This window comes from Pituophis catenifer, unplaced genomic scaffold (genome assembly GCF_029215685.1).
Source record: "Pituophis catenifer annectens isolate HBS135680 unplaced genomic scaffold, rPitCat1.0.hap2 SCAF_2, whole genome shotgun sequence".
In the NCBI taxonomy this organism is placed as follows: Eukaryota; Metazoa; Chordata; class Lepidosauria; order Squamata; family Colubridae; genus Pituophis; species Pituophis catenifer.
Genome location: NW_027256882.1, coordinates 280,310,108 through 280,337,565, shown reverse-complemented (window position 1 = coordinate 280,337,565; position 27,458 = coordinate 280,310,108). Strand labels below are relative to the sequence as shown.

Sequence of the window (27,458 nt, the reverse complement as noted above, 5' to 3'; positions counted from 1 at the left end):
CAGTGTTTATCTTTTTGTGTGTTTGGTGTGTGCGTGTGTGTGTGTGCGCGCGCGCGCAAGTGTTGAATAAAATACATTGCTAAGCTGTAGTGTGCAGATCTTTGAATTTCTTCTTTGCATTTTGGCAGTTCTTTCTCCCTGCCATCTCCTCCATTTCCACCTCCACGCCACCTCGACTTCCTCCCCAGAAAGGTTAAATTATGGAAAACGTGCTAACTGCACCAGAGAATTAAGAGTATTTAACTAGTATTAATTCAGCTTTGATTCTACACTTAAAGAGATTATAGAAATCGTCCTGACCCACAATTTCCAGGTATAAGAATGCAGTTTAATTCATCTTACTTGGATGCAGTTTGTCCAATGCACTACTGTGTAATTAAGCAGCAAAATGTATTTATTAATTTAGATATTTGGTTTAACCTAAGGAATTTGCCAGTATTATTTCTTGTTTTGCTTCTGTTTCTTTCAAGAGAGCTTTATGAAACAGAAATATTTCTGTTTTCACATTAAAATAACCAGTTAAAGCCAGGAATGTGCAAGACTCCTTAATATGGAAATGTACCAAAATGTACCTGAATATGAGAAGAACTCTGGAAGCCTAAATTTAAGAAAAGTAGAATTCTAATATTTATATGCTTCTGGGATTGCCTAACCAGAGAAAAACTAGTCATTTGGTGTTTTAGTCAAGCTATAGTATTTTCAAATGGGAATGAAAAAATCGTGAGGAAAATCCATGATTTTTCTCATAGAAACTTCAGTGAGTTAATAGTAGAGCACTATGATATATGCAAATTTCAGTACTGTATGTCTGACTTGCTACCATGGAAACTTTACAAATTCTAGTGGAATTACTTTAGAATTTTACCAATTCATACTGAGCTTTCCATTTGAGAATTATGTCCATAATTCAAGAACTTCCTTCCTTCCTTCCTTCCTTCCTTCCTTCCTTCCTTCCTTCCTTTCTTCCCTTCCCTTCCCTTCCCTTCCCTTCCCTTCCTCCCTCCTTCCTCCTTCCTTCATTCCTTCCTCTTACACACCCACACACACACCCTTCCTCCTCCCTCTCTCTCTCTCTCTATTGCTCCTTCCTTCTTTCCCTTCTTCCTTCCTTCCTGCCTCCCTCTCTCCCTTCGCTTTGAGAGATTGACAATATTTTAAAGAAATGGTAAGCAATCTGGTACTTCTGGTGACTCATATACTTCCTTCCTTCCTCCCTCCCTCCCTTCCCTTCCCTTCCTCCCTCCTCCCTCCTTCCTTCATTCCTTCCTCTTACACACCCACATACACATCCTTCCTCCTCCCTCTCTCTCTCTCTCTCCGTTGCTCCTTCCTTCTTTCCCTTCTTCCTTCCTTCCTGCCTCCCTCCCTGCCTCCCTCCCTCCCTTCGCTTTGAGAGATTGACAATATTTTAAAGAAATGGTAAGCAATCTGGTACTTCTGGTGACTCATATACTTGCAATACTTCTGCTGCTGTTTACCAGGTTCACTAATCCTATCCAGAAACTGAACAGAATGGATAAAATGTGTTGTGGTGGGAAAAGCTAATGAAAGAAAGAACAATGGACCAGATTCATCTGAAGCCAGCTGGGGAAAATACTGTAGAAAAACTCCCCCCAGTACATCCCTATGCAGCAGTCAGTTGGATAGTGGTTCACGGTGCTGTTGACTCATCCATTCTTAGCTTTCTTCCCTTCTAATCATCTTAGGCTTCATTCATGCTCCCCAGTGCATATTCTCACCTAAATGTACAAGGAGAGAACAGAAATACACCCACACCCACCCACCCACCCATCCACCCAAACATAAATATGAGATGTCACTTTATCACAGAAGAGAGTACATGTATCTCATATGGCTGTGTCTGGTAAAGAGTTTGTGGGGGGGTTTCAGAAACCATTCTCTGCCTGCTTGTATCGTGTGTGCTTTGAATTATTTATAATAAACAAACAAACAAACAAATACCCGATGGATATAAGAAAACTGTCTTTGCCCCGGGTCAATTTATTTGCACCTCTAGCCCACAAATCCTCTCTTCTGACTCTTCTGGTTTTGCCTTCTGGTCTTGCTTCCCTTCCGCAGAGGAGGCCTTTCTCGGCTGCCGTCTGATCCCTTTGACAGAACTGAATTCTCTCTCTGCACAGCAGATGTTCCACTATTGTCCCCGTGATCCTTGCCCAAATCCATACATACAAGCTACAGTGACATTTATTACTTTTACCATGAGCAGGTTCCCTGCATAGCATGCACCTTGCATGCACGGAAGGCGCTCTTTGTACTGACCATGCAGAGGAGTAAAATATATATATATATATCCCTCAATAAAAATCCGACTATAGGGACCAACTCAACGCTCCCTTGTTCATATTAGCTTTGCATCTGCTTTTAATTTGGCCCTGGGTATCAGGGCAGTGTGCCTGCTCCTTCATGCACAGTTCTTGCCTCTGATAGACCAGCTGGCTCAGCTACAGGAGGGGGCTAATCTCTGGCCACATACTAACACTAGAGAGTGTCATTAATGAATTAATAAGGAGCCTGTTGCTTTCAGAAAAATCTATGCCTTCCCATCAGGAAGTGGGAGGAGGAGGAGGAAAGAAAAAGAACACATTCCGATTTATTTATTTATTTATTTAGCTCTGAAAGTCATAAAACACGAGAAAGGTACATTAAGGAGATTGCATTTTAAATTAATGGCTTCTTTCTGGTGTTTCTGCCCAGCATCCACCCACCTCCGCTCTACCTCTTCAAATTGGTCCATATCTAACATTACAGAGATCATCCTATTGGTGGGGAGAAAATGTTGAGGAAATATTCACATAGACTCAAATTCGGAAAGGAAATGTAAAAAAAAAACGCACGCCTCTTTAAACATTACAAAAGTTTGTGCATTTTATTGGGAATAATAGACTGATTCTTGTGACAGCCGTTTTGTCAGTTCTGCCTGTGGTCGTGAAGCGAATCACCACAAAGTCGCTAAGTGTATTGTCGCATGATTGTGACTTGCGACTTCCTGCCAGCTTCCCCATTGATTTGGCTTTTGAGGAGCTGCTGCAAAGGTTGTACATGTCGATTGTGTGACAGAGGGTCACTGTGATCGTTTGTAAATGTACTGCACATTGGTTGCCAAGTGTCAGAATCACAACTGTGTGACTGCAGGGATGTTGCAACAGCTAAAACTTTGAGGACTGGCAGTAAGTCTCCTTATTCAGGCCATGATAACTTCGTTCACTGAACAAACAATCAGTAAATGAGGACTACTTGTAGGTATTACTGATTAATTAGACAGTGATGGTCATCTGAAATTCTGAAATATCCAAGTAAAAAAAAAAGATTATATCTATTATTCTCATTTGTGAAAACACATTCAATCTAACTTGTCTTTCCTATCAAGCGCAGAAAATCAGGAGTCCAGGCATTTCAAAAGAATATTCAAAAGAATATAGGTTTATTGTATGCTAAAGCTCTCTACAAGAATCTGTTCTGCCCCAGCTCCGGATTCCCAAGGATTGTGACACACACCAATGGTCCTTATCAAAGTTATAACGTACCAAGAATAAACAAAGTCCGGCAAAGGTTGGCAACCAGCCCAGAAAACAAGATACGATAAGACACTCACTCTTCAAAAATGCTCTGTAATAATTACACGTTGTTTCCAGCAAGAAATTACTAACTGTGTGTGACTTAAATAGGCTAAGGGAGTGGCCAATTATCCTCAAGCCTTACTCTCGATGAGACCTCCTCCTCCTGAGTAGCCACTCCTGCCTTTTGGCAGCCCTGCGTGCCCGAGCATTGAGGAGAGGCTACTCCACTTCGCTCTCTCCACTTGAAGGACCCTCTGGAAGTTCTGAAGGCCCAGGCTGAGTCTCTGCCTCTGGCACCACATCCTCTTCAGCCTCCTCGCTGTCTGACGCGAGTGCCGGCTGCGCTGGCTGCTGGCGCGATCCCACACCAGCCTCCTCCTTGTCAGAATCAGCCACGATCTGCGCAGGCCGCTGGCGGGCCACAACAGAATCTGAACTACTAACAGTCAAAGCAAATAGGCGGTAAATAAGAGAATTCAAGGTGGGCTGGACTTAGATCTCTTTTGGGCCTGAAGGGACTTGAGACTGATGACACATTTGACCCCTCCCTCGGGCTCAGTCTGGTCATCTCCTACATTTTCTTTTTAAGTATTTTCTTAGTTTGATTTTTTTTTAAGTGAGACTTATATATGAGGCTCCTTCCAGCAACAAATAATGTTCCCATGATTGAAGTTCTCTAACAATTATTATTCATTGGAGTTGGAACTGGAAGTCTTTAAGATGTGGCCCTAACTCACAATTTGTGTATATTGTGGCTGCTGCCTGGAGAGCCTTTCCCCCTCCTGCACAGCTGATCAATTCTCAGGCCTCCTGTGTGAAGAAGGGGAACATTCTATTGTTTGAAAAAATCAAACAGTAAAAGAAAAAAAAAGTACCTTGAGCAAACTCACTGGAGATTGGGAGGATGGGTTTACACCTATCACAATGATAGATCACAATGGAGGGAAAATGTCTGACTGAGATTCTCAGTCATCTAGGTCATGATTGTCCCAATGGTGCTTTTTTTCAAGAGGCAACTAGACACTCTGGTTTTTTTCTGAAGACATTTCCCTTCTCATCCAAGAAGCTTCTTCAGCTTTGGCTGGATGGTAGGGAATTCCCATTCCACACCAACCAGCCAGAGCTGAAGAAGCTTCTTGGATGAGGAGTGAAACGTCTTCAAAAAAAACCCAGAAAGTCCATTTGCCTCTTGAAAAAAAACATCTTTGGGACAATGGAGGGAAAACTATAATGTTTTTTTAATGCTCTTTATACTTACCATGCTAGCTTTTGGTTCTCAGGCTATGCCCCACTTGGAAAGACCTACATAAAATCATCCAAAGGGTCAAAGTCTGTAGAGATTCTCAGTCATCCAGATCATAGTTGTCCCAAAAGTGCTTTTTTTTCCAGCCCTTCCATTCCCCACTATCCTGTCAGAAATGAAGAAGCTTCTTGGATGAGAAGCGAAACGTCTTCAAAAGAAAAAACAAGGAAGTCCTGTTGCCTCCCGAAAAAGCACTTTTGGGACATCCACAGAGTCAAATGCAGTGCTAATGACTGCATAGTCAGTAGAATAAGAGTTCTGATCTGTTACTATTGAAGTATTTGAATTTGATCAGACTTGCACATTTTCTGTTTCCTGCTTCTTAGTATGTAAGAGTAAACTCATTGGACATGTGAGAAAGAAGCAGTTATTCTGTCTTTTATTTGTCCTAGCAATGTACTGTAAGTGATTTCAGTTCTAACAACCGTATTTCCTACGAATGGTACCTCTTTTTTTTTTTAAAGAATAACTGTACTTGGAAAGAGGATGCCCATGCTAAAATCAGTAGTTCCAATGTCAGCTATTCCAAAAATATGATAGGTTGACTGATATAGCAATAACTAACAGCAAGATTATATACACATTGTGTCTTATATCTTTAGCCGAGATATAAAATGCTGTTGTTGTTGTGTTTTTTGGCACGGCAGTATACATTTGTGTTGATCTTGGTTCTTGATATGTATTCAGTACTACAGCTAGATAATTTGTTAACAAGGCCTTTTTAACACTTTGGACAGATGCACATACTGTTTTCAATCTTCACGGTTAATTATTTGATTTTGTATTAGTTGCTAGAACACCCTGACTTCTAATCACTGCTCATTGTTGGGAGTCCATTATATTCTAACTGTTTGAGTGCTCCCGTTGACCTTGAACTGACATTATAAGCTGTGTCTAATCTTTTCAGTCTATATTTCTAATGCTTCTTTTCTTCCTCCCCCCCCCCACCATCACCCTTCCTTCTTTGTCTGATCTCTGATTAGCATCAAAATGGGGCTGCCTCTGAGTCCAGCAGCGGACTCCGCCCGCTCTGCACGACACGCTCTCTCCCTCATTGCCACGGCCAGGCCACCCGCTTTCATCACCACTATTGCCAAGGAGGTAAGCAGAAGACCTTTGGCCATGTGCTTCCCTTCAGGAGGGAACAATGCCTTCATTGTTTAGCAACAAGAAACATTTGAGCATCTATTTGCTTTTTTCCCTTCCTTTCCAAATGGCTGGATTTCATGTATATCTGAATTTGCATCATCTACACGTACAAGAGGTTGTATATTTCAACGTCTCACCAGTTGCAATGCCTTTACACAAAACATGTGGAGTTCTTTTGAAATAGGAAAGAGGAGAAAAATAATGCTTCAGTCAGGCTTTATATCCCCAAAACAAATGGATGTGCATATTTATTAGAGTCTCTGGGGCTCTAGATTGTCGGCAGATTGCCGACTATAGATGAAAATGGGATACTGCTTTTAACATAATATTTCTTTTGTCACTTTATAGTGATCAACAAATCTAGAGTGGAGTCGACCAAAGAGGCTGTAGAATAAAATGCTTTTAAAAGTTTCTGACGATCAGGCAACTCAGCTGGGATCGTCAGAGCCTTTTAAAAGTATTTTTTGTAGAAAAAAATGCTTTTAAAAGCCTCTGATGATCCCAGCTGAGCCTCGCGATCATCAGAGGCTTTTTTTTTACTTTTAAAAGCATTTTTTCGGCCAAAGAGGCTGTATAAAAAATGCTTTTAAAAATTAAAAAAAAAGCCTCTGATGATTGCACGGCTCAGCTGGGCATGGGGGGGGGGGCAGGGATTTTTGCTACCGGTTCTCCAAATCACCTTCTGCCATCGCTACCGGATCGGGCGATCCGGTCCGAACCGGGAGCATTTTACCCCTGCTTCATGTGTAGACCTGATTTTTTTGAGCCTGACATTTGTATTGCAAATTAGAGCTTCAAAATCCACAAATTATGATGAATTAATTACCAGTACTTCTGAGCATAAATGTTCTAATAAAAGCATGTGGAACAATAATCTGAACTACACTAAATGAATATGTATTTGGGCTCATTTGTTACTTGAGCCCAAGTAACTTAATAAGTTACTTGGGCTCAAGTAACTTATTAAGAAGTATGGTTGAAGCACTGAATATTCCATAAAGTTAACAAACTGGGCCATGTATACATACCAAAAGCAGAGTATTAAACAAAACCTTAACACTTTGTTCTAATTATGATTGTGAATCCATCAAATTTTAATAGAAAATATTTGCAAGTACCCCTAAATATATGTTTATTATTCAATATTTATGCCACCCATCTCCTCTATAAGGAGATGCTGGGCAGCTTACAAATTAACTCTTAAATACCTTTGTTTTTGTAGGTACACAGGCACACTGCTCTTCAAGCTAATACACAATCTCAACAAAATATCCATACCACCACCTTGGCTCGAGCAAAGGGAGAAATTCTGAGGGTTATTGAAATCCTTATTGAAAAAATGCCAACAGATGTTGTGGATCTCCTTGTAGAGGTATGTCAATATTTTATTATGCTTACATGTTAATAACAGTTGATATTTATGTTTGAGTTTATCCTGTATTGAAGAAGATAAGAGCCTTTGCATTGGCCTACCTGTTGGTACAACAGATCATTGTCATTGCAAAATCATTTCAAAGGCATTAAATGATTTAAGTGCTTACGAAAGGTCAGCAAGTCTCACCAGACTAATATTGTTTTTAAAACATTTGATTGAATGACTTTCTTAATAGATTGTGGGAATGTTGTAGACAGACTATACTTTGATTTCACTAGAGCATTTGGCAATGTGCCACACAACATTTAGCAAATTAATTGAGGGCCAAAGGAGATTTCAATAGAGGTGGGTGTAAAACTATTTTCAAAGCTGGCATTCCCACAACATTCTTAACTGGGTCAAGGAAAGGAAGTTAGCATCTCCTGTAAACATTCTAGCCCAAGTAACTGATTTAGTCAAACAATTATGTAGGGGAGAGGGTTAACTCGCCATTTCTCTGAGTAGAGGTTTGAAATACCAGAAAATTTGTGCAAAAACTGGAATTCTTGGCTGATGGCACTAAAGGAATTGGGTAGCTGCCATACAATGATATTTCTAAGTTATAGTAGAAAACTAAAAGCAATAGAGTGAAATTTGATAGCGACAACTGCAGTGCCCATCATCTAGGAAAAAGAAGTCAGATACAGTACATATTAATAAGGAAAGAGATACCTGGCTTGATAAACAGTATGTAAGAAAAGAATGAGGAGGTGATAAGCCACCTGGGAAAGCCAAGGGAAATCATCAAAACCATTAAAAAGTGAAAGTTAGAATATTTCAGATATGCAATGTGACACCCAGGAAAAATATGGCATACTTCACTTAATCCTGCCTGGAAAGATTGAAGGCAAACGAGGTCCAGGCAGAAGAACATCACCGCTTCAAAATCTAAGGGACTGGTTTGGACAAAACTCAGCAGCACTTTTTCATGCGACTGTTGATAAAAATAGGATCGCCAACATGATCGCCAACATCCGATGACGGATAGGGCACAAGAAGAAGAAAAGAATATACAGAAGTTGATCACAAGCTGAATATGAGTCAGCAGTGTGACATGGTCCCTCACAAGGCACAGTAGAAATCATTTTCAAATCATAGAAATAGTTTCCTTGTGTTCTGTATTAGTCAGACCACACTTTGATCTGGACATCATATTTTGAGAAAGATTCAGGCAAACTTGGAACAAACTCATAAAAGGAAATGAGTGAAATGGCTCCTGGAAACTAAGTCTTCTGATAAGAAACTTGAGGGACCAGGGTATGTTTAGTTTCAGAAAAGTCAACTGACTGAGGATATGCTATCGCTCTTCAAGAACCTGAAGGCTTGTGAAGTTATAGGAAGTTAGATTCAGGCTGAATGATAGGAAAACCTTTCTAAAAGGAAGACTAGATCTGACAATGGATCAATTACCAGAAAGATTCTCCCTTTCACTGAAGCTCTTCAAAGAGAGGTTGGACACGAATAGCCATCTGTTGGGGATCTTTTCATTTGCAATCTTGTACTAGACAGTGAATCAGATACTGTAGTCTAAATCAAGGGTCTCCAGCCTTGGCAAGTTTAAGCCTGGAGGACTTCAACTCCCAGAATTTCCTAGCCAGATTTGCTGGCTGGGGAATTCTGGGAGTTGAAGTCCGCCAGGCTTAAATTTGCCAAGGCTGGAGAGCCCTGGTCTAAATGACACATTCCCAGTTATACTTTTAAGTGCTATATGAAGCAATCTGCATGGTTAATTTAAAGTATTGCTTTGCATGAAGAATACCAATCTATCCAGGTTTCACTACAACTGAAAATTATATTGGTAGCTCAGAGAGCTGCTAATAATCAGAACAGACAGCTAGATGCAGACTTAGCATAAGGCAGTGTGCTAATCACAAAAATATTTTTTTTTCTTCCTATGCATGGTATGTTTAATCCATGGAGGCTATTGGAATCTCAGTTTTAAGACATTTGCATTCTTTTTACATGTAATAGCCGAAATCCTCAAATCCTGACTGATGCATGTTTTAAGCCTTGCAATACAAAGGCTGCTTGAAAGTTCTTTGATGTATGAATTTTGCTGCATGTGATTGGAATAACGCATGGGATATAGTCTGTTAAGCCTCTTCGCTTTGTCTTCCATTGGAAAGTACTTTCCATTGGGATTCCGAATGCTGCCTTTTTAAACAATCCTGAAATAACTGAAATTCGAACAGTTTACAAAAGATACTTGAATTACAGCAATAGCACTTAGACTTATATATCGCTTCATAGTGCTTTACAGCCCTCTCTAAGCAGTTTACAGAGTCAGCCTATTGCCCCCAACAATCTGGGTCCTCAATTTTACCAACCTCAAAAGGATGGAAAGCTGAGTCAACCTTGAGCCTGGTGAGATTCAATCTGCCAAACTGCCGGCAGCCGGTGATCAGCAGAAGTAGCCTGCAGTACTGCACTCTAACCACTGCACCACCATAGTCGTACGATGATACCACCGTAATGGTACACAGTGGTATAATGTTACCCCTGTTGTTTAGGTGGCAGTATTCCTGCTATATATGCTAATGATAGATGAAGTTTTCTTTCCTATGTTTTATTATATCTCCTCAAAGTACGGTTGCAAAATGGGCTGTTCTAAGGATTTAATTATTTGTTAACAATAATTCGTTGTTGTTATCCATAGGTAATGGACATCATCATGTATTGTCTTGAAGGCTCATTAGTCAAGAAGAAGGGACTGCAGGAGTGCTTTCCAGCTATCTGCAGGTAAGAACATAATAGGACCATGTGAGTATCAAAATTAGTAGTGAACAGTTTTTACAACAGTTATCCATTACTATCCTATACCAAGGTTGCCATCTCTTGACATTCTGCTGCAGAAAAGCTACCTAAAGGACATTAAACAGTATGATCCATGTGGGGGGATGTCAGTTGGTATAATCCCACCTATTATATCCCTTCATATGTTCCCCATCATCAGCTCAGAAAAATATGAGGATAAGAACAGAAGGCACTGTGTGTTTCTCAACATTTGGTTTCTTCTGAGTTTGAAGCACTGTAGAAAGCAGTGCTCAGTGACAGCAGAAATGTGAAAATTGCAATAAATAAATTTGGATATTATTTTATTTCCCCTGTTATATTCCAGCCAATTTCATAACTTGAAGAGGGGATACATTTCAGCTCTATTATATTAATAGTATAATAATAAGTGCCTAGCTGATCTCAGAAATACTTGTATAAGAATTGTCCCCGTTTGCTTAATTATAGGGACCAGAATACCCATTGATTGTACTAATTTCAGTATTGGATGTTGCAGCATTCAGTACTTATATAAGTCAAACTATACATGTCCTCCATGAGGTCAAAGATAGTGGGATAATAAAGATGGGATTTCAAAGGCAGTGGTGTTTTGAAAAAACAAAGTGTATGTGTTTTAGAATAAATATTACTGTTTACTTTGTTATTTCTAAGTGTAAACTCCCTTGGCATTGCTTCCCATAGCTTTCAACATTTCAGGTACCCCTTATTATCAGCATTCCTTTACCTTCAAGGCATTGTTAGGACTGAAACAGCAGTTTTACTGCAAGCTTCCCCCTTGGGTGGCAGTGAAGAGATCTAAAGACTTATGGCTTGGAAAAACCCCATGAACCAAAAGGAATTTTCAATGGCAAATGAAGAGAGCCATCTCCAATTCAGCTGAAATGTGGAAATGTTGAATAAGACTTGTTGAATCTGTAATATCCCCAGATCTGGGAAGAGAACTCAGACAACAGTGTGTTCAGTGTTACGAGTTGTCAGGATAGGATATATTGAGGATATATTCCACACTTGGAATACTGCATTAAGTTTTGGTCGCCACGATGTAAAAAAGATGTTGAGACTCTAGAAAAAGTGCAGAAGAGAGCAACAAAGATGATTAGGGGCCTGGAGGCTAAAAAATATGAAGAACGGTTGCAGGAACTGTGTATTTCTAGTTTAATGAAAAGAAGAGCTAGGGGAGACATAGCAGTGTTCCAATATCTCAGGGGCTGTCACAAAGAAGAGGGAGTCAAGCTATTTTCCAAAGCACCTGAGGGCAGGACAAGAAGCAATGGGTGGAAACTAATCAAGGAGAGAAGCAACTTAGAACTAAGGAGAAATTTCCTGACAGTTAGAACAATTAATAAGTGGAACAACTTGCTTGCAGAAGTTGTGAATGCTCCAACACTGGAAGTTTTTAAGAAGATGTTGGATAATCATTTGTCTGAAGTGGTGTAGGATTTCCTGCCTGGGCAGGGGGTTGGACTAGAAGACCTCCAAGGTCCCTTCCAACTCTGTTATTCTATTCTATTTTATTGGTTGTTAAGTGAATCTGGTTTCCCCATTGACTTTGTTTGTCAGAAAGTCACAAAAGGTGATCACATGACCCTGGGACACTGCCACCGTCATAAATATGAACCAGCTGCCAAGCATTTTAACATACGGTTTCCTGCCTAAGCAGGGGTTTGGACTAGAAGACCTCCAAGGTCCCTTCCAACCCTGTTATTCTACTCTATATCCAGAAGATATAGCCAGACATATTGGGGTAAATCCCAGGTTCCCTTCCATCTGTAAGGGAATGTTTTGTATGCTTTTCCCATCATTCCCCCTTCCTTCAGCAAAGTAGCAGGCAGTTCTGTCGGTTGGCCAAGGGGGAGGAGGAGGTGGCTCATTGAGGCTTTCCTGAGAGTCATGAAGGGAGGGAAGATAATGCAAATTTACGTGTAGAAAGAAGGAAGACGAGCCAATAGGTCACAAGCTGGCTGGTACAATATAAAAAAATTCTACCAAACAAACAAAGAAAAGGGAGGAGGAAAGAGATTAAATGAACAATATACAGACAAATGCATAAGGGATTTACAAACATAATGGAGGGTTTCGTTTTCCAATACATCATTAGTTAATTAAGAGTAACTGAATATATTATATGATTTCAAAGACTGGGGGGAAAAAATCAGCATTAAACTCTTAAGCATTAAAGCATGAATATCAGTAACCATGATCAAATTGGTATAATTCACTGCCTGTGGTTGGAAAATTCTGTCCATACGACTAAAAGTTCATTCTGATTTGAAAATCCTATAAAATTGAAGCCCAGACTCTAAAGATAAAGAAACTAAATTTGACCTGTGTGTGGTACAAATCCATATGTTCATTTGTAGTCTAGGAATGGTTTCCAAATTCAATTAAATTCTGTATCAGATTTACTTTTAAGATACGAAATTATTCTAGATACCACCATACACCTCCACAACTTGGTAAGCCTTTCTTATTTATTTCTTATTTATTAATTTTATTTCTATACCGCCCTTCTCCCGAAGGACTCAGGGCGGTGTACAGCCTGATTAAAAGCACAAAGACAGACAAAATTTAAAAATAATTAAAATTATTAAATAATTGGCTCAAATATAAAACCCCCAAATTTAAAATCCCATATTCTTCCAGAGGGGAGATCAAACAGCTGTTCTAGTAAAAGAGTATATGTCTTCCTTGTGGTAGTTAGGATGCAGAAAGCTTATTCAGTATACTTCAAGGGGTTTGTTTTGTTTTATTGTTTGTGCCTTTGTATCAGTCTTGACTCCTGGCTACTGCCTAGACTAGTTACTGCAGTTTTCTTGGCAACATTTCCATAACTTGTTTGCCTGTGCCTTCCTCCTAGGGCTGAGAGAAAGCAGCTGGTCCAGAATTATCCAATTGGCTTTATGCCTAAGGCAGGACAGAAACACACTGTCTCCCAATTTAAATTTAATACAAATATTACAAGTTGAAATGATAATTCAAATTTTAACATTCGGTTTGTTCTGATGTGAATCGTTTTCCAGAATTTTGCTTTACAACTTTGCCAACGGATATAAAAGAATGTGGGACTCAGAACTTCAAGCCGCCACTACTTCTTCATCTATCTCCCCCCTCCTTCCAAAGATCCCAAATTTGTACAAAGGTTAGGCATCCCTGGTCAAGCAATACATTTCAAGGGATCACTGAATCAACAGAAGCTGACATAACCCCTGTGTGCGGTTAAATTAAACAGAACAATGTTCTGTGAATATGAATGCATACTTAACGGTTTCTGTTAACCGTTAGCTGTTCGCAGATTCAAAATAAGTAAATTAGATAATAGGGATGTTCTACAGATGTTATATGAAGACATAGGATTACAAATCCCATAATTCCCATAGTCACCATACCAGCCAACCAGCAGCTTATAGATTATGAGAACTACCGTATTTTTCGGAGTATAAGACGCACCTTTTTCCCCCCAAAAAGAGGGTGAAAATCTGGGTGCGTTTTATACTCCGAATGTAGCCCCACCCAGCCTTGCAAATGGAGGTTTCACAGGCTGAAAAAAGCATCAGAAATGAAGCTTCAGAAAAGAAGCCCCCAAACAGAGCTTCAGAGGCTTTTTTTTTCTGAAGCTCTGTTTTGGAGGTTTTCAGAGGCAGGAAAAAAAGTTTTTTCTGAAACAGAGTTTCAGAAGTTTCAGAGGCAGAAAAAAAAAGCAAAAAAAAAAAAAAAAAAGCAAGGCACAGAGCTCACAACCAAGGAACCTATTGCTAAAATTCACCTCTGGGAACAGCTGATTGGGGGTATTCCAGGAGGCCGATCCACCTGCCAATCAGCTTTTTTCTTATTTTCCTCCCCATAAACTAAGGTGCGTCTTATACTCCGGTGCGTCTTATACTCTGAAAAATACGGTACATTTCAACACATTTGCAGTTGGCCAGTTTAGAAACCTTCCTATGCCTTTTGGCTTTCTTGAGCCATTTTGCATGGATCTTAGCTTGCGTATCGGTGAGGCTTTATCCTCTGCTGTTTAATATTGCACTCAATTGTAGGTGCTCATTAAAATGCCAGACGGAAATCCTACAAGCTGAAACACTGAAATAATAGAAGCAATAATTGGGTTAGGCATAGAATAATGTAGTTTTTGACATTTGGAAAATGTTAAAAGATAGTGGAAGCTCCTAAGAATTATATGAGCCTTAATTCAGCAAAATCAAAATCAAGACCCAAGAAAACATGAGACGGACAGTCATACCACAGACCAAAAGAACACAGAATCATAACCAACTCAAATAGAGCAACCCCCAAAAACCTAAAGGGGGACCAAACCATCACCATCCACTTAGCAGACAAAGGCTGAACCACCGTTAGCATGAACAGAATACAATATATATAATATCCAAAAAACTTATATCCCAGTAAACACCACGCCAATACTAAAAATATTCAGATGAATATTCAAATGCACTGCAACATCCCAGAACATCAGCAAAAAGGAAACTATCATATATATATAACTATCATATATAATATCTTCCAAGTAATTGCTAATTGGGGTTTAACCCCCTTTTTTAATTTTGTGAGTGGCACACGGTGAGGATGTCATTTATGTTTCTTTAAAAAAAAATATTTTACAATCTCTCGATTCAGAATTTCAGAAATTTGGATACAGCAGAATAGAGCAGAAGTTTTAATTATTAAGCCTACCACTTTAGCACAGAAGAGTATTTTATGATTATGCTACAAAGTGAGTTGAATAAAACTCAGTGTATCTTAGGAGCAGTCTTAATATGTTTAAGATTTGGGGTTTTCCATAATATCCAGACTCCGTTTTCTTTTTGAAAAGCTTATATTATGAATGCATCCTAATTTCAAAATAGTCTGCGGATCCTTTGGGAGCACAAATTGGACTGTCTGTAATATCACAAAAGCATTAAGGTATTTCTAAGGTAGTTTTTAACACTTTCAGATACTTAAACTGATAAATTAAATGCTATGTGATAATATTTTAGATAGCAAGGTTAATTTGATCAAGAGTATTATTTTGTAGCCCCTGGGCTATTTTCATGCAGCGTTGCCCTGCTTGAAGCCCCATGCAAGGACAACTTGACTTTTGAGAAATATGATAAGAGCATCTAGACGTGTTCTAAACATCCACTTATTAGAGAGGGAAAAAATAAAGAGATATTAAAGAAAAAATGAGGATTTCCTCCTTGCTTCGGTTGTGCTTCTATAATAGAATCCTTCAACAGATTAAAAATAAATTCACACTGGGTTGTGAGGGGACTAGGACATTTCAGCACCAAAACCTGAGTAAAAATTTTGTTTATTTGTTTATTATTCATACATACATACATACAAATAACTCAAGGCTGTGAATATATCCAACACACATTCCTCCTCCTATTTTCCCACAACAACAACAGCCCTATGGGGGGGGGAGAGAGAGAGAGAAAGAGAGAGAGAGAGAGAGAGAGAGAGGTCAGCCATTTTCCAGCCTAGACCAAACTTTCTCAAAATCAATCCGAAATAAATTCAAATGATCTTTATCATGCGCTCATAATGTACAAAAGAGGTCGATCGATAACTGATACTTTCAGCATTCTTCAGATCTTAAGAGAATGTTTTAAGGGTATTATTCACTCATTAGAGTTAATGAGACTGAACATTTCTCAGAATTTTTTTTTCTTTTTTTTTTTTTTTTGGGAAGAAGGATAAGGGCCCAATAAATGGGAGCAGTTTTTCCTGGGTAAGTGATATCCATCCAGTGTAACTCTAGCAGATGCTAAACCAGATATATTCAGGTACTAAATTGAAGAACTAGCACTATCCAACAGAGAAAAAAATATTACCCCATCTTTATTGCCTCTATATATGGCTTCATCTAGCTCATTTGCTGCATGATACTTCTCCTATGCCCATGTTCCAAGATTTCCATTTGGCCCAGTATCGTAATCCTTAATGGTTGACCTATTTGAAATCCCTCTCAGTTTTCAAATTAAAGAAGATCCTTTTCTTCTCTACAAGGGAAGGTCAAAAGCTTTCAATTGCCTCTTAAATTGTATTACATGACAGTTTTCCTCCTGTAACTATATTAACAATAAAAATGTTTGTGCAGAAATTCACAGAAAATGTACCATATTTAATGTCATTAATTTGAAAGCTGTCTCCGTGTAACGGTACTGATACGTTGATTAATGCACAATGTCTGCTTCGCTGTAGCGGTAATTTTATTTAATGTAATTACTGGTTGGTTAGTTAGATTTATATCACCCTTTCCTCAAGGACCTCAAGGAGGCACACGTCTCATTTCTTTTTCTTTTCTCTGCCACAGTGAGGAGGATGGGCTGACAGAAGTTGCCAGGCCCAGAATTACCCTCTGAACTTCCTGATTAAAAAGGCAGATTAGAATCTAAGTCTCGACAGCCCTGGTCCAAAATACAGGTAGTCCTCAACTTACAACAGTTTGTTTAGTGACCGTTCAACGTTACATCCCTGAAAAGTGTGACTTATTGACCATTTTTCATATTTGCAACTCTTACTACATCTCTTGGTCACACGATCAAAATTCAGATGCTTGACTTGTATTTATGACAGTTGCAGAGTCCCCGGGGTCATGTGAGCTCCTTCAGCAACCTTCTGACAAGCCAAGTCCATGGGGGAAACCAGACTCGCTTAACAACCGGGTTTCTAATTTAGCAAGTGTGGTGACTCAACTTAACAACCGTGGCAAGAAAGGTCATAAAATGGGGCACTTGACAAATATCTCACTTAGAAATTTTGGGCTGAATTGTGGTCGTACGTTGAGGACTACCTGTATTTATCTCTATACCCTGCTTGAGAATTCATAGGGGCCATGATGGGCTTGCAAAGTCCTAGGCCCAAAGTGCTACTTCATAGACTCAGTCACTGTGGGGTTGGCAAGGCTTTTGCCTCATGCTTGGGATGAATTTATTAGTCTACAGTGTATGAGAGAAGAGAGCATGGATGCTTCAGATCAGGGGTCTCCAACCTTGGCAACTTTAAGACTTGTGGACTTCAACTCCCAGAATTCTTTAGCAGCTTCAGATCAGGAGGCCAATGTGTGTTGGAGAAGGGAAGTGGAATACCAGTCCGTATATTGAATTGGTAATCGACATAAGTTATCTGTGGAATAGAGAGTTTCTAGCTAAGCACTGAATGACACTGAATGTCTCTGGAGTTTCTCATCCAAGTCATGACTGTCTCAAAGGTGCTTTTTCAAAAGGCAACTGGACTTTGTCTTTCCTTGAAGAAATTTAATTCTCATCCAAGAAGCTTCTTCAGTTCTGACTGAATGGTGGAGGACGGAAGGGTTTATGTTACTTGCAGTCTGGGCTGTATATAACACTGAATGAATAAAAGAAAAAAGGAAAGGACTAATCTGAACTTATATGAGGAGGCTGTGGCAGAAATCGGAGGTAGACCGGTTAGGAGAGCTGCTATATTTTCTTGAAAGTGTGGAGTTACGCAGTGGGGAAAGGAAAGGGACAAGAAAGATTTTCTCTTGGAAAAATGGAAGAAAGAGAGCAGATTTTCTTGCTGAAGCTGCTGTCTACTACAATGAAGAGTACAGTACATAACAAAGCCAAGAAAATAAATGGCACATACATATATCACGCAAAGAAATAGCAGTATTTGCCTAGGCAGGAAAACAACTGAATAAAAGGACAATTTAAATTAGAGAGATTTTAATTCTTTTCTTACCAATTTAACTATTTTATCTTTGCTTTACTTTGGCCTTCTTGCATGGCCTATATGCCAAAAGAAGTCTTATAAATCTTACAAATAAATCAAGAAAGCCATTTGAGAACCTCAAAGGGGTGAAAATATACATGGATAAAATCTAGAACATGAGTCTTTCAAAATTGTTGGACGTGCTGTATTTAATTCAGGGAAGATCAGAGGAGCTGGTCTGTTTTTCAGAATAATTTATTTGGGTTTCGGGATAATTTATTCTAAAATCAACCTTTTATTTTACAGCGCATCACACACGGCCATGGTGCCCCCTTCTCCTTTCCCAGAATCCTTTGGGGGACAGCTTTGCCAAACATCTGTTCAGCTTCTTGATAAGAACTTGATAGGAACTCAAACACCGGGTTTAGGTATTAGAGTTGCTATCAAGAAGCTGAACAGATTTGGGGGGGGGGCAAAGCTGTGGCCCAAAGGATTCTGGGGAGGCCCCATGGCTGTGTGTGATGCGTTGTAAAATAAAAGGTTGGTTTTAAAATCGCCTTTACCTACCCAAACGTGGTAAAACACAACAACAACAAAAAACTTCAACCCCACCATTTTATATCTTGCCCATAGTCCAATCAGATCTCACTTTTTCCTTGTTCTGATGTCCAATTCAGGTTCTACATGGTCAGCTATTACGAGCGGAGTCATCGAATAGCAGTTGGATCTCGCCATGGTTCAGTGGCCCTCTATGACATCCGGACTGGAAAATGTCAGGTAAATAAATCATAGCGATCCTCTCTCTGTAAACTGCAGAAGTATTGAAAGGAAAAAGACTCGCTCTGCACCAGTTGACATGCTGAGTCGCTGGAACGTTATGGATAATGCTAAGGGGAATCAATAGTTTAATGAAGGACTCAATGTATATACAGTCTCACTGTTTTTGTTTGCTGTAACTGAATGGTGAGCACAGATGGGTTAATAATAGCTGTCCAACACACGCTCGCACACACACACACACACACACATCACAAACTTCTCACACAGTGCCTCAGTTTTCCCTACATCAGTTTTTGTGTCGCATTATCTGCGAATGGCTGTCTGGAAATCATTTACTGAGATTTTTTTGATTTTTTTTTTAAATAAAAAAATTCAACATTGAGAGTCACTAAAGAGATCAGTGATAGTTGTCACCAAAGTAAGTCAAATGAGGTGCAGTCGCGAAAACATTTACTAAAACCTCTGAGTAATCATATTTGCGAATGGGCTATAAAGATTGTTAATTGGGTCAAAACTCTCTAGGGCTTTCCACAAATGCAGGAACAGAAAAGGTACCTAATCTTATGAGACATGTGCTGACATTATCACATTGCCAGGAACCATGATTCAAGAAAGTCCTGGGTGTTATTTTTCCCAGTGTTTTCTAGGCGTTTTAATGCTCACGTATCTGTATCTATCTAAACCAAGTTTGGACTCTTGCAGCTTCAATGGTTAATAATGCCTAATTATTAATTATATTTGGTGCATGGTACATAACCTCAATCTCAGCTTTTGTTTAAAACTCCAGGTTTACTCTTCAGTACATTTTCTTTGTTTTGCTAATTTCTTAAATTAACTAATGAACTGAACAAATGCTCCATTTGTTTTAGAATATAGATCTCTGATCCTCCAAAGAACCATAGTTTTTTTAAAAAAAAACAACCCTAATCTGGACAGCTAGAGAAGTGTATTCACTGTTTAACTAATTACATCTCTTGAATGGTGCAATTTCATTAAAGAAATGCAATTGATGGACTGGTAAAATATCGAAATAGAGTTTCATATTCAGATATAGCAAACATTAATCTCTAGTTATTAATTGTCACGTGTCAACTAATTTCATAAGTCTTCCTAATATTGGCAGTTTCCTTACTCCTAAATTAAACAACAAACCTTAGTCTCGTACTGAAAGATTATATAATTTCATTGCTGCAAGTTTCAATTCCTGTTTCTCATAATGTGCATTACCTGGTGTTCAAAGGGAAACCTGATGTATTTTCATGGGAATTTTCCATTCACATTTTATACATCTTTTGTTTTTTGTGCTTTGTTCTCCTTACCAACAAAATTTAATTCTTCATTGGTTCTTGGTTTTGATTCTACATTTGTTCTCCCTCTTTTTAATAATTTATTTGCTAATGTAATGTAACGGGGTAGACATATAGAATCTTGCTTTGACCATCAGTGCTAGAAAATATGGCTCCACATAATAGATTTCAAAATTTGTCTAAAGTTAAAAGTGGGTAACAAAGGTCAAAGGTGTATTCTTACATACATAAATGAAAAAAAAAAAAGCTGAATCTAGCAAGAAAATCTTCTTTCTGGCTTGCTTTGCCTTTTGTTTAATAGACATGCTTGAATGTCTGTTCTTTCTCCTCTTCCAGTAATCTTCTGGTGTGCATCCTGTGGATTAACTGCAGCTAGTTTAAAAATACCAACATTTTGTTTCTCATGGCATCTGTTGTTAAATTAGTTCCACTGAACCAAGATGTGGTTATACTATTTATGAGAACAATTCAGTTTGATGTAGTTGATGATTCTCCAGTGACAGGAATATGTTGCAAAGAAAAATACCCCTTTTTCAAACAAACTTCAGTGTAGACAGTTATTTCTAAGCACTGCTGAGTTCCTTGTTTTCTTTAGACATGTCTTATGTACTTTACTGGACAGAATAAGCATAAGGCAGTAATTATATAATATTTTTATTACCACCAATATAATATGAGTTGGTGAGTGCAGTAAACTAAGGCCTGCAATAAAAGTAGCTCTTCATCTATTTAAAAAAAATGATGAAAAAAAATACTAAGTTCTACCAAGTTCTTACTTTAATGCAGGGGTGTCAAACTAGATTTTGTTGAGAGCCATATCAGGGTTGTGTTTGACCTTGGGGGCCTGGAGTGGGCATGGCAGGCTTGACGTCACTCGTGTTGGTGGTGCCAGTTGTGTGCCAAGCGCTCTGCCAGAGAAAACGGATGTCAGCACTTCAACCTGCATTTACTCTGCATTTATTTGAGACGATATCGAAACCTGACAACGGGCTCCTGAGCTCCATTTTCAGCTGTGATGGCCTCCTGCAACCCTCTGCCAGCAAAAACAAAGCTCTGTTTTCGCTGGCAGGGGCGCCGTGGGCCAGTCCTTCGCTGTTTCCAGGGCGGCCCCATCGGCCAGATCTAAGTACCTCCACCGGCCGGATCCATCCTCTGGGCCTTGAGTTTGACACCCCTGCTTTAATGAATGAATAAAAGGGACAAGAAATCACATAGAATCTCAATGATAAAATAGAAAAAGTGGAAATTTGAGGAAAAGGCATCAACAGAGCAATAGTCTGTTATGGCAGATGCCCTCATTCAGAAAAGATGACTCTCATGAACCAACAGATATAGAAATTATTTGTACATTTGTTCATCAGTGGAGATTTTGATTTTATGCTCCATTTAATGGAAGAATTCAGGGGAGAGGTTTTTATTTGATCCTAACACTAATAGAAAGTTATTGCTAACATAAACTCCATAGCAGACGGTTCCTAATAATGCTTGATCCAAAACCTAGAATGTGTTATTGCCATCATTCATGTGTTGAACATGCACTTCTGCATGAAAGTTTGTCATATTGCATATTCATGACTGAATGTGTATGCCTAAAGATTGTGAGGGACATGATTCACTTATGGGGGAAAACAAAGGGTAAGTGAATCCCAGCAAGATGGAATTGATTCAAAAGTATTTTGGATGGATGTTCCATCTATAACTCTTGATGGGCTACGCATTTCCTATAAAAGTGGTAGTACCAGTCTGAAATTCTCCTAAAATGATGGCTACTGCTAGAACAGCAAATATAATTCATGACAAGGAAAGACTTTGTCCAATTTTAGCTGCTTTGCCAATGGTAAGGTAAAGGTAAAGGTTCCCCTCGCACATATGTGCTAGCCATTCCTGACTCTAGGGGGCGGTGCTTATCTCAGTTTCAAAGCCAAAGAGCCAGCACTGTCCGAAGATGTCTCTGTGGTCATGTGGCCGGCATGACTAAATGCCAAAGGCGCACGGAATGCTGTTACCTTCCCACCAAAGGTGGTCCCTATTTTTCTACTTGCATTTTTTACGTGCTTTCATACTGCTAGGTTGGCAGAAGCTGGGACAAGTAACGGGAGCTCACCCCGTTACACAGCACTAGGGATTCGAACCGCTGAACTGCCGACCTTTTGATCGACAAGTTTAGCCACTGAGCCACCCATTGTTAAACCAGTAAACACTGTCATCTCTCAGTGACACAACTGAGTTTGATGTCCCAAAGGTGCTTTTCCAAAAGACAACTGGACTTCCTTGTTTTTTTTCTTGAAAACATTTTGCTTCTCATGATCTGGATGATTGAGAATCTCCATAGAAACCGAGTATGATATATGTGAAGCTTCTTTGAAGGCAAGTCAGACCATATAGCCAGCAAAAAATGTAATGGCTGACTTGCTGACTGCAAGAAGCAGGGGGACTAGGAAGGGCCCAATTCCAGATGCTGATGGTCACCTATGAAATCTTTTGCTCCTTGCATCCTTGTTTCTTCTTCTTCTTGTAGACTGTATACTCAACATTTTGCTCTGAGTACCCGCTCTTAAATCTCAGGGACTGCAACCTAGAGGTTCAATCCACTTCTTTGGATATGCTTGACCCTCAAGGTTAAATCTTCTCTAAGGGAATGTTCAGAGACATTTGATATTTATACATTTACAGTTATGTAATGTTCTTTATTTATTTATAAATTATTTATACATATTTATACATTTACAAAATTATTTAATGTTCTTAATGGGCTTTTTTTTTCTTTTTTTTTCTTTTTATGGATGGATGTTACATTTTTGCTAATGTGTTTTATCTCATATTTTGAAAAACACGAAGAATTGGAAGAGGACACAGCATATGAATGTTGACAAATCCATAAAAATATTAATTTCCACATGAACCAGGATCCAAGAGGTCATTTTAGTGATGCCAACAAAAGATTTATCCTGAGCACTTGTGCTCCAGATTTCATGAGTGACAGTGATAGAGCAAGCAAAGGTGGAAGTAAGGAATTGCTGCTCAGTGAATGAGAAACTGAAAGGATATTACAGTTATAATGAAGCAGGAAAACAAATTACAACGATGGGTTTTAGTAGCAGTAGACAATGTACTACACAAAGAAGGGAGGAGATATTCCTGAAGAAATTTCAAGGATAAAAGGGAGGAAGGAGATACAGTATTTTTATTACAAATTAGAACCTCTTGGAAAGTACTATGCATTTTGTTTAGTTGCAATTACTTGGTAACCTAATGAGGGTTTTGAGTTTGCTGCTGGAATATACAGGCAATTATATTCACAAATGGGTATATTCTGCCCTATATAGGCCAACCTGATGTACTGTAAAAGGATCAGAATCATATCCTGCCAACTATCATTCATAAGTACAATTTAACCTGGAGAGATTTTCCTACTGCTCATGAAAAACTACCTTAAAAAGAAGAAAGGAGGGACACATGTTTTATAGTAATAGAAATGGCACATTATTAAAAAGAAAAAAATCAAGAGTTAAAAGACTAAACTGCAAATTTCTATAAGTCAGTGGTTGTATTTAGGTTTTGAAGAAGCTCACTGTGGAAGAATAAGATTGATTTGGCTACTAAAGCAGTAGAGGTCCAATCACAGATAAATAACTTTTCAACAGAATACAAGGCAAAAGTGAGGTTAGAGCCCCAAAATATACATCCATCTATTTTAGCTTTTTTTTTTTTTGCTTTAGCCAAATACTATTTCACAGGAAGGCAAACTGCTGAGTCTAAAAAATGAGTAACTTATCTGAATGTGGCAATAAATACTATCTTTAGTGTTTGTAGCTGTTAATTAGAAAAAGAGGCTAGATATTATCTAATAAGTAAGTAGACATAGCACAAAGAGAAAAAATTATCTCACATTTCAAACAACTTGCTTGAAAACCTTGTACAATAGGTAGTCATGGAAGCCATCCATAATGATGGATTATCAAGGATTTATTAAATGTATTGTTAAATGTTAGTAGTGGTTGTAGTAATAGTAAAAATAATTTTATTCATTTGTATCACATTTTCTTTGCTCTACTGAACCTTTAATATTGCAAACAAAATTTAAAACCAGTAACAATATAGCAAACATTAAAGATAATTTAGAATTTAGAAATGTACCACAACAAAATATCATAGTGATTGTAAATTAATTTTATTAATTAATTGTAAATTGTAATTTTAACAACAGAATAGACACATTTATGGAGGAAAATCTGAATACTGCTGTACTGGACTTTATGAATTCCTCTCCTAAACTTCATCCAGGATGATAACTGGCCTAATAATTAAATGAAAGAGCCATATTCAAGAACACTTCACTGAGTCACAAATGCTAAAGATCAACTGGGGAGAACGCTATTCTCGCTCTTCTCTCTGCTGAATTTCGAAGTAGGATCCTAATCTGACTGATTAGAGCAGGAATGGATGGATCCTGCTGTAAGTTTATTTGGAATTCTCTACAACGAAACATAGCATTGCATTTGGAAAGTTCTTTCCATTTCATTTCGAACCCCCTTTGTAACCTAAACTCCTTTATTTTTATGCCATTGATGCTGGAAATTAAAAAAACTTACTCATTTTCTTTTCTCATTCATAATTGGGAAAATGGCAATTATCACAGTCATTTAACTTTTTAACCTGTTCCTGTTGGAAAATATGCAGCCCCGCTCTGAAAGGAAAATTTAATTTGCTGAACCCCACATTACAAGTACCACGTGCTGCTTCTGATTTAGAATAGAGTCTTATAAAATGGGAATATGATGTTGTAGAAGCCTATATGGACCTTTTATGTTGTATAAATATAAGGACTATACAATCAGGGATGTGTTCTCCGGTGGCCAAGATGCCAATAACAATCCTTTAAAGGAGGCTATAAGCACAATAGCCCCATCCTACTTCTATTGTCCAGCAACAAACATGTCAGGTCATACAGTCTGTATCCCATCCTAGTTCTGCCTGGATGCCCACTGATGCTGAAAAAACCAAGCCAGGTGAAAGATTTGTGTGTCAAATAAATTGAATGCACTGGACACATCATATATGACACTTTTAAAAAAATTGTGCAGACGTGACCTCCTTCAGTGTCCCCATACTCCCAACCTGAGCCGACAATGAATCAATGCTACGTGTTGAAATGAATGGTGTGACACACTTGGGAAAGCTTTTCCTTAATGGCTTGCTCAGCACTTTGTTGTTAGTTGGCAGCACAGATCAGTTTGACCCAATTTGTAACTCTAGATGTGGAAGCGTGATTTATTCCTTTTAAAATGACCACTTATACTTCTTGGAATTGCCTTCCTGCATATTTTGATCTGCTCCAGCTGCTTAAGATCTTGCCATGTGCACCATTATCAGTTTTAGTCTCTACTGTAGTTCTTCCTGCTCTAATAGGTGTGTGTGGGTGTGTGTATGTATATGGGGGGGGGGGGTTGTTCACCTTTTCTTCCTTGTGGTCCTTGTTTGTGAATGAATTAAAGGACAGATTTTTACCTTCCTCTGTTCAGAATATGCACTTCTGTAAAATTGTCTTATCAAGCAATGGCGCAAGTTGCCAAATGAGTTGTAATTTTATTTTGCCTAAAAAAAAAAAACAAATACTGATTTCTGTAAAAGAGATTCCCTGTTCTTCCCTTGGTTAAATTGTTCATCAGGTAGAAACCAAAGTAATATTTAAAGAGAAAGTTGTTAAGTAATGCCAAGCACCGATGAAAGCATCACCTGAAAACTTATAAATTTAGTCAGTGTAACCCATTTCTTTTCTTTTGGGGAAAAAAAAAATCTGATAGGATCAGGTGGATGTTGAAACAAAATGGTCCAGATTCCTTTCACTGAGCCCAGTTCTGTCGAAACCATAAGACTTATTATTTTTTAAATGTATTTATGAAATGAATACAGCATCCCAATTCAACTGGACTTCAGTCTGCAGAATCTTCTGTGAGGAAAGGGCTGGATTCTCACACTGAAGGCCATTGCTGAGGCCAATATCTAGCATCTTCAGCCAGTTCCCAGGGTCTGCTGCTAATTCCAGCCAATCATTTTTCAATTCTGCAATTTAAATCTAGTGTCCAACATGGTTTCTTACAAAACTCCAAAGGTAAATCAAAAACCAGAAAGTATTGGTTTCCTTTCACTTGAACTAGAAAAGTGAGATTCAAGAGTTAGTTTATTATGCCTGGTAGAAATCTTACAAATTAGGCAGTAGTATATAGAAATATGAGTGACTTTAGATTATAACTTTTTCTCTCCTGTTCACAAGTTTTTACTTCTCATAATGGAATCTTTTGTATTTGTTTTAGGATATGAGAGTGTTTTGGGATGAGAGAATGAGAAGTCCAAGCTTCCATTAAACAGGATGCACACGCCTATATATTTCTTCTTTCACTTCATAAGAATATAACATCTCATAAAAATATAAGCAATAGAATTGTTGAAAATGATCTTACAAAAGGAAAGAAAATGTTTGCCTGAAAGAATTAAGGCTATTTTTGGTTTATGTTTTACTTAGTAATATAATTTAACAAGACATAATTTTAAAAAGCAGTCTGAAGGGTAATGGGCATTAATCATAGTTCTAGTTAACATTTAGAGTTCTCCATATATTCCTATGGTGCAGAAAGCATTAATTCCTATATTAATTTTTCCTATACAGTCCTCAAAATCATATCAGGTGGTAAGCTGACAATGTTGTTTTAATTAGCCACGTTGCTTTTGGTTTGGTTTCTGATTTTTCTCATGAGATACCAAATACAGTGTCCCAAAAAAAGCAGCAGTATTTCAAGCATATGAAGAAGCAAGGTAGTTAGCCAGCTTCATTTGTTTGAATGAGAAAAGAAAATAGATACTTTCAATCAAAATTTTATGAAACAGGCTGGTTTTTATATGCTTTAATTGAATTCTAAATAGGATGGGGCCACGTAGCAATGTAGAGACTGCATATGATGATTAATACTTTGATGGAACAAAGAACCAACTTTTCTCTGAAATGTAATACAATAACATTATTTCCAATATGTTATTTTACTGAAAAAATAATTAGCTTCATACACACACACACACACACACACACACAAAATATTGCCCCTTGGCAACAATAATATACATTTCAATATCATCCCAATAACTGAAATCATTTGTTTTGTAGCATACTGTACATACTTGTCCACAAATGTAAAGCTGTTATGACCAACATAATTACAAAAACAATTGATTTTTGAATGCATTTTCAATCTTTAATTCCAAAGACTTAAATGATCCTGATTACTTGGTTGGAATTGAGGCAGAAAGATGCAGCTGACAAAAAGAGAAGCTCCTTATAACACTTTCAAGAGGCAAACTGGTATCACACAATAAGTATTCAGAGTACACACCATTTTGTGTCTTACAGACATCACTCATTATTAAGGTCTGTACTTTAGGGCTTTTTTTGCTCCTTTTTCTTC

General features: G+C 38.3%; 1 protein-coding gene across 2 annotated transcripts in view; it reads left to right on the top strand.

Annotated features, from left to right (window-relative positions):
- The window catches only part of WDR7 (WD repeat domain 7), a 224,561-nt gene that overhangs the window by 162,005 nt on the left and 35,098 nt on the right, over positions 1 to 27,458 (top strand). For both annotated transcript variants that reach the window (XM_070935976.1, XM_070935975.1), the window contains 4 exons: positions 5,865 to 5,982; positions 7,253 to 7,402; positions 10,101 to 10,183; positions 18,592 to 18,691. In XM_070935976.1, coding sequence (XP_070792077.1) covers positions 5,865 to 5,982; positions 7,253 to 7,402; positions 10,101 to 10,183; positions 18,592 to 18,691 — 451 coding nt within the window. The remainder of the gene's footprint in view (positions 1 to 5,864; positions 5,983 to 7,252; positions 7,403 to 10,100; positions 10,184 to 18,591; positions 18,692 to 27,458) is intronic.